Source organism: Cryptomeria japonica, chromosome 8, assembly GCF_030272615.1.
Source record: "Cryptomeria japonica chromosome 8, Sugi_1.0, whole genome shotgun sequence".
In the NCBI taxonomy this organism is placed as follows: domain Eukaryota; kingdom Viridiplantae; phylum Streptophyta; class Pinopsida; order Cupressales; family Cupressaceae; genus Cryptomeria; species Cryptomeria japonica.
The window spans coordinates 32,675,436-32,683,152 of NC_081412.1; the positions used below are offsets into that span (position 1 = coordinate 32,675,436).

General features: G+C 33.5%; 1 protein-coding gene across 1 annotated transcript; it reads right to left on the reverse strand.

Moving 5' to 3' along the window:
* Window positions 1–303: 303 nt before the first annotated feature.
* Window positions 304–4,305, reverse strand: LOC131054314 (receptor-like protein EIX1). Its single transcript, XM_059209720.1, has 3 exons — window positions 4,149–4,305; window positions 3,293–3,681; window positions 304–3,196 (listed from the first exon to the last, which is right to left on the reverse strand). Exons 2-3 carry the CDS (start codon window positions 3,657–3,659, stop codon window positions 513–515), a joined length of 3,051 nt encoding a protein of 1,016 aa, XP_059065703.1. The 5' UTR covers window positions 3,660–3,681; window positions 4,149–4,305; the 3' UTR covers window positions 304–512.
* Between the last annotated feature and the right edge of the window lie 3,412 nt (window positions 4,306–7,717).

Below are 7,717 nucleotides of genomic sequence, written 5' to 3' on the forward strand. Positions count from 1 at the left end.
AAATATTAGAGTTAATAATTTAATCCTAATAAAAGTTCAAATAATTCTGTTTGCAATAAAAATGAAAAAATATATATAAGGCATCAGAACTAACTGAAATAATTAATAAATTCTAATAATATCACTTAGAGAAGCAATAATATAAAATAGATTATCAACCATAAAATATTTATTAATATATTAAAATTATTTTCTTTCCATACCCATATGAGAGAGATTACCTATTTAAAAAAGAAATATTATATATTATTTTCTTCCAGACAACTATCTATAGTACTCATGACATATCCATGTATGACTATATGAAGGCAATGCCTCTTTACACCACTCTTTTTTTCCTTTTCCATATCATATAAAAGACACTGTCTCTTTACACTCTGATATTATGCATTATTTTCTTACACATAATCTATCTATAATACCCTTATTTCATATAAACAATCTATCTAAATTAGCCATGACATATCCATCTATGACCATATGAAGGCAATGCTTCTCTAAACTACTATTTATTATTTTCTGAGTGACATTATATTCAGAAGACCTACAGCATATCCATCTAGGACTCTAATGTATATCACTCGCCATTTCTTTTTCAGGCAAAGGACTCCAAACACTCCCCAGAATCCAACAGCAAAGCTTGCCATCCAACTTACATACCAATACCATGGGATTTCTTCTTCCTCTTCCTCCTCTTCATCTTCGGAAACCGGTGGCATACCTGCAGATGAGTTGTGATCACAACCGCATGATCTGTTGTCAACTGGAAACCCACACAGACCGTGGTTTCCTGAAAAGGAAGTAGAATTAAATGTGGAGAACTGAGGCCCTGATGGGATTCTTCCACAGAGCGTGTTGTTGGACACAATGAAGAAACTCAAAAAGGAAAGTTGTACCATCTGACCTGGGATTCTTCCACGCAATTTATTACTAGAAAGATCCAATGATTCTAACTGCTCTAACAAGCCAAAACTTACTGGAATCCCTCCTGTAAGACTATTACCTGACAAATTCAGCACATGTAAATGCTTAAGGTTGCCAATTTCTGAAGGAATGTCACCTGAAAGCTGATTTGAAGAGAGATCAATGACTGTTATAAGCAATAGAACAAAATCCACATAGGCTAGATTCAATCCTTTATTAGTCACATAGATCTCTTCCTTATAATAATATGAACGACCAGAAGAGGACTGACCATTTAAGACTTCTGATCCTCCCGCTTCTCCATCCATCATACCGGTCAACTTCCCCAGTTCTGGTGGGATAGCACCAGTCAAATTATTGTGGGAGATATCTAGGACATGGAGAGTTGAAAGATTGCCTAATGCATGTGGTATCCACCCATGGAATTTGTTTGACCTTAAAACAAGTATCATCAAGTCAGAAAGCTGACCTAACCAAAGAGGTATATTCCCAGACAAGAAATTATTGGCCATATCCAAAATCTGCAATTTCCTACAGCTTTGGACATCAGATGGCAAGTTTCCCTGTAGCATGTTGTCATTGAGATGAAGCTTTTCGAGTTGGCGTAGGCTTCCTATCTTAGATGGAATCTCTCCACTCAATTTATTGTTTCCCAGATTTAGTCTTTTCAAAGCTGTGCAGTTGGTGAGGCTTGATGGTATTTTACCTTCAAAGTTGTTACCTGATAGATCCAAATCCCGTAGCTTTTGCAGAAGACCGATGGAAGTAGGAATATCACCTCTTAAATCATTTTCAGAGTATAACAAGAACTCAATGTTAGGAAGAAGCGAACCAATCTCCACTGGGATAAAACCGGTGAATCTATTCTGGGACAAGTCCAACAATTCCAAATCTGATGCAGGCACAGAAGGAATCGGAACAGAACCAGTCAACATATTATGACCCAAATATATCTGCACATAGTGACTTATATCAAAGCTGGAAGGGAGTTCACCTTGCAAGTTATTATGCCGCAGGATAATAGCTCTCAAATTTGGAAGGTCCCCAAGCCAAGCTGGAATGTTTCCAAAGAGACTGTTGTTGCTTAGATTCAAACGTTCCAGCCTAAATTGTGTTGACAGGAATGCCGGAATGAGACCCCCAATATTACAAGAACCCAAGCTCAATTCTTGAAACTGCATTGGAGGTATCCATTCGGGCTCAATATGAACAGTCAATTTATTGTGCGAAAGACTTAGCTCAACAAGCCTGGTAGCATTTTCAAAGAAATGAAGAGAAATGGATCCTTCTAAATTGTTGTTAGCGAGATTAATGCTAGAAAGTCGGCTTAGATATCCAAGAGAATTGGGAATGGTACCGTTAAGGTGATTGTGGTCTAGATAAAGCACTTCCAAACAGGAAATCCCACCCAACTCAGAAGGCACATTACTGGTCAGCAGATTATAAGAGAGCCTGAGATAAACCAAGGCTGAAAGCAAGCCAACTGAAGCTGGAATTTGTCCATTCAATGAGTTGGCGTGAAGATCAAGGTATTGAAGGGCAGACAGATTTCCAATGCAAGGTGGCAAACTTCCTGTAACATTAGAGTGCGATAGAGTAAATATGGTAAGCTGGGGCCACGCTTCACATGGCAATATTTGTCTTATATTTCCAGTTATTTTGTTGCCGGACAACTTAATCTCTTTCAGATGAGGCAAACGGGAAAGACTTGGAGGGAATGGCCCCGTCAGGTCACAGCCATCAAAGTGAATGGATACTAAACCAGTCAAATTTCCCAGCCATGTGGGCAAACTGGAAGTAAGCTCGTTCCAGCCAAGATGGAGATGGGAGAGCGAGGTGAGGTTTCGTAAAGCATTGGGGATGTGCCCCGACAGAGCACAGTCTTTGAGGTTGAGGTGGTTAAGGCTATGGAGCCTAGAAAGTGGTGCTTCTAATTGCTTCCCCGTCATGTTCAGTTCGATCCCTTGAAGTGACAAATGCTTTAACCCTCGCACATTCTCCGTCCAGTTCAAACTGGGACTATAGACAGGTCCACAATGATACGAGCAATATGACCTCTCCTCCACGAGGTAAATCTTTGTAGCAAGATCTATAACTTGCAGTTGGGAAAGATTTCCCAGGCGCCACAGAATACTACCATCCAGATCAGCACCAGCACATGACAAGTCGAGATAAGTCAAGTTGTGAAGGGAGGATATATGCTTCGAAATCTGGCCTTGAAAATAATTGAAGCTGAGATCGAGATGCTTCAGTCGGTGTAGACTAGAAAGTTCTGAATGTCGAAGACCAAGAAAACACATTTCATTACAATAATCAGAAATCATTAGTTCAAAAACAAAAAAATGATGCTAATTAGAAGTGTCTTTACCTGCCGGTACAATGCCACTGAAGAAATTGGCGCTCAAATCCAAATGCTCCAGATACTTCAATTTGAACAGTGCTGGAGAAAGTATGCCAGTTGTCGGATAATGTTCATCGAGATATATCGAATTTACTGAAAATTGAGAAAGATGAATTTTGATGACATGGGATGTCTCTCGGCTGCATTCAACCCCACGCCACTCACAACAATTAAGCCCATTCCATGAACTAAATATAAGTGAAGGATATATCTCTTTCTTGAAAGCAACGAGGGCATCTCTTTCCTCCCTTAAGCACACAACATTGCAGCTGATCGTCACCCAACACCATGTCAACGCAACAAAAAAACATAAGTCCCCCAAGTATCTCTCCATCTTAAAATTTCAGTTGTTTCACCTGCAACGACATGGACTAACATACTCAGAATTGGTAAAACTGATGCAGGGGCATCTGCCAAACAGGGCATGGACACATCAATTTATATAGAATTTTGTCAGATGTAGTTGCGACTGTCCGTGTTGACGTGTATGCAAATGTGGAAGCATAAATCGGCAAAATGTTTCATAAATTGCAGGGGTAGGAGGATATGTATAAATGGATTGGTTAAAAGGCTTAAGAAATGGATATGTATAAATGAAGAGGGGAGTTGGGCCTTTAGCCTGGACGGCATCCAAATTTGAAGGTCAATGTGTGCATTTTGTGTCTCTAGATTTCAAAAGAATGTAATTTGATTTATTATGTTTAATTGAATGCGGAGAGTCTCTGCGTGTGTGCATTTTTTTTAATGTTCTGTGTCGAATTGCAGACCAGAGGGGTTTCAAAAAATCAACCAAATAACAAAACAAAATTAAAATGTAACTTACCTGAAGTTGAACCGAATTTGTACCCAAGGTTTGAGCAGGATAGGAGGAGGCATATGGTAATGAGATTATATGCGTAACATTATTGAAATTGGCATTGTTCCGTTTGAATGGAAAACCAGGTTGGAAAGTGGGTGGAAGATGATTTCTCACCCAAAACAGACGACAAGAAACGACAAGAAGTAAACGATGTGATGCGCACAGGCGAAGTCTACAGTCTTGAATTTAAATTTTATGTTTATCAAATATGACTTCTCAAAACAAACTTTGCAATTAAATCATTAAATTTAATATACACAAATCGTTCTAAAGCCCTTACTTATTGTGTTTGTTTTTTTACACATATTTTTTAGGTGCTAACTTATGAGACTTTATTTCCTTCAGCAGAATGACATATTGTTCAAGGTACTTTTTAATATTTTCAACCTATCAAATACCAAAACTAGAATTTAGAAGAATGGTGACTAGGTTTGTATTCATATTAGAAGACAGTTGAACCAGATTGAGTATCAATTTTTGCACCTTCAGTCAGGAGATATCAAATGCATCAAATAGTTGCACAAATTTTTCGTAGATATGTACTTTGTTATTGAGCTGATTGGTTCAGCTATTTAGGTTTAGTTCCATTATTTTTTCTTTTCACGTGCAGTCATTTCTTAAGGCTGCCTTTCATTTTATTGTATTTCTTCTCAGCGTTTTCCATACAAAAAATTATTCTAATGATAGAGATATTCATTTTTCAAATTAAAGACAACCTTATAAAAAATATTCACAAAGAAGATATATGCTATAATTATAGAGTTAATTACTTTTGTCTTCTACATATTTATGCTTTATAATTTAATATTTAATGTTCAATAACTCATGACAATATATTCTATTGATATTATTAGTTCATTCTAAGATAGAATACTTATGCATTCATTGTATTTAGTTTCTTTCATCACTTTAACTAATTGTCACATAGAATTAAAAATTTTGAAAAAATATCTTATAGTTATATTTACTTTTTCATTTTAAATTATTGTAAAAATATCGTTTATGCCTCATTCTATTAGTTTTTATTAGAAAGCTGACAAAATAAAATTCAAAATAAATTAAAGTTCTTTGTACCTACAATTTAACAATTTGCAATTATTTTGTTGATTTCAATTCAGCCACCATCTATGTATGATTTTTTTCATTTGATTATTTAGTATATTGATTTTTTTTGTCAACCCTATTAATTTTTTGAATGACAATTAATAGTGCTATAGATATGAGATTGTCGTAAAATAATTCAATTTGGAAGTTATTTCTACCTACAATTTAACAATTGCATTTATTTTGTTGATTTCAATTCATCCACCATCTATGTATGATTTTTTTCATTCTATTTTTTTAATATATTGATTTTTTGGTTAAATTTGAATTATATTAATCTATATTGAAAAGACATGTGAACATGAGATGCATTTGAAACTATAAAATAAAATCTTTTTCTAATTCCCATACTATTGACCAACAAAAGAAATCTAATAGATAGGTAAATAATCCTGCCTTCAATAGAAACTAATAAAAAATCTAGAAAAGTCACAGACTAATGTCAAAAGTTTAATATATCAGCTGGTTAAACCTTACCATACGAAGCTTTAAAAGTGGAGAAATTTCTTTGGCTCCCGTCATATTCAGGTTAACCTGTTGAAGTGAGGAATACGTTAACACACACAAATTTCTCATAATTACTTAGATTCCTGAGCTGCCATTGAAAGGATAGTTTCCTACTCAAACCGTATCACAGGAAATAAAGATGCTGCATTATTTGTCATTGTTATTAAAGTAAATTGATGAACTGTCTTATAATTTGTTGAACTGTCCTAAAGTAAATTGTCTTCAAGTAAATAAAGATGCTGCATGATTTGTCATTGTCATTAAAGTAAATTAGGACAAATTATCTTCTCTTTATCATTAAAGTAAATTGGCTTAAAGTAAATAAAGATGCTCCATGATGTGTCATTGTCATTAAAGTAAATTAGGACAAATTATCTTCTCTTTGTCTTTAAAGTAAATTGACTTAAAGTAAATAAAGATATTGCATGATGTGTCGTTGTCATTAAAGTAAATTAGGATAAATTATCTTCTCTTTGTCATTAAAGTACATTGCCTTAAAGTAAACAAAGATGCTGCCTGATGTGTCATTGTCATTAAAGTAAATTAGGAAAAATTATCTTCTCTCTGTCATTAAAGTAAATTGCCTTAAAGTAAATAAAGATGTTGCATGATGTGTCATTGTCATTAAAGTAAATTAGGACAAATTATCTTCTCTTTGTCATTAAAGTAAATTTCCTCGGTGTCATTGTAAACTTCACATTCAAATAAGTTGTTTTTCAAATTCCATTATCTTAGTTGTGAAAAAAATAGACTTTTTCATTCCAATTTTCTCTATCCTTTTCCATCAACCTAGCATACATTGAAAAGATATTAGTTAGTTTATAATTGAGCTATAAAAGATATTTATTCTTATAGAAGATTTTGTTGATGATCATAAGTGGGGTTAAATTTGTTTATGTAATATTTCATTTTTCTCGTTAATACATTTTTCCACATAAAATTGTATAATTTATCTTTAATAAAAATACTTATTTTTTTACAATTATTAAGACATTCCTTTAGAAGATGTTCCATTTACTCACCCATTGATGTTTTTATTTCATCTAGAACTTATCTCTCATTTAAGACATACACCACAACAATGGAACGAATAGGAAAAGTAATTGTTTTGACCAAAAGAATATCATAAGGAATTATAACATTTTATTTAAATTTTCTTATGATCATATATTGGTGGATTCTCTTTATTTTCTTGTATCTTAGGTTTGACTTTTTGCAAGCATCTAATTCACAACTATAAAAAGCCATTTATTACTAATATCCTAAATAGAACTTTGCTAGTTTTAAAATAAAATAGATAGTTCTATCTCTCTAATTTATCTTAAAGTGATATCCACCCACATAAAATTTCATTCCTTCGATAAATTTTCTAGTTGAGTTTGTTGTTGAATGTTGAATTCAATCCCAAGGTATTTGTATTTTATTATTTCTTCTATAATAATCCAACCAAAGTCAAAGCTAATTTATCCATTTCTATCGAGGAAGATTATGGTCTTAATTTTGTTACTGTTAACTTACAATATTCCCCTTTACAAGAATTTTCAAGGGAAATTTAGTGCTCTTGTGGGATTTGAGTAGGTCTAGCAATCAAAATAAAATTGTCATCTTACATAATAAGCATCATAATAAACTCTCCCAAAAAAAGATCATACATACCTTAAAAATTTATCCATTCATCATTTTTTTCCAATACATAACCTAAAAAGAGCTGTACATTTAAAGGGCATCCTTTCATAACTTTACTATTTCTCCTAGTTTTTTTTGAAAGGCCTTCTTGAGTGATAATTTTTACTTCAACATCTTAATCTAGAGCTTATGGATGGTTACAATATACTAATTTAGGATTCTAAATCCTTCATTTTACACTACAACATATTCCTAGTAACTCTTTTAAAATATTTTTTGAAGTCAACAAAATAGTA

Excerpts from the sequence above, each read along its gene's own strand:
- LOC131054314 (XM_059209720.1), bottom strand. The coding sequence starts at position 3,659 with ATGGAGAGATACTTGGGGGACTTATGTTTTTTTGTTGCGTTGACATGG. Across the intron at positions 3,197-3,292 it reads CAGTGGCATTGTACCGGCAG|AACTTTCTAGTCTACACCGA; the intron begins GTAAAGACACTT and ends TTCGACATTCAG.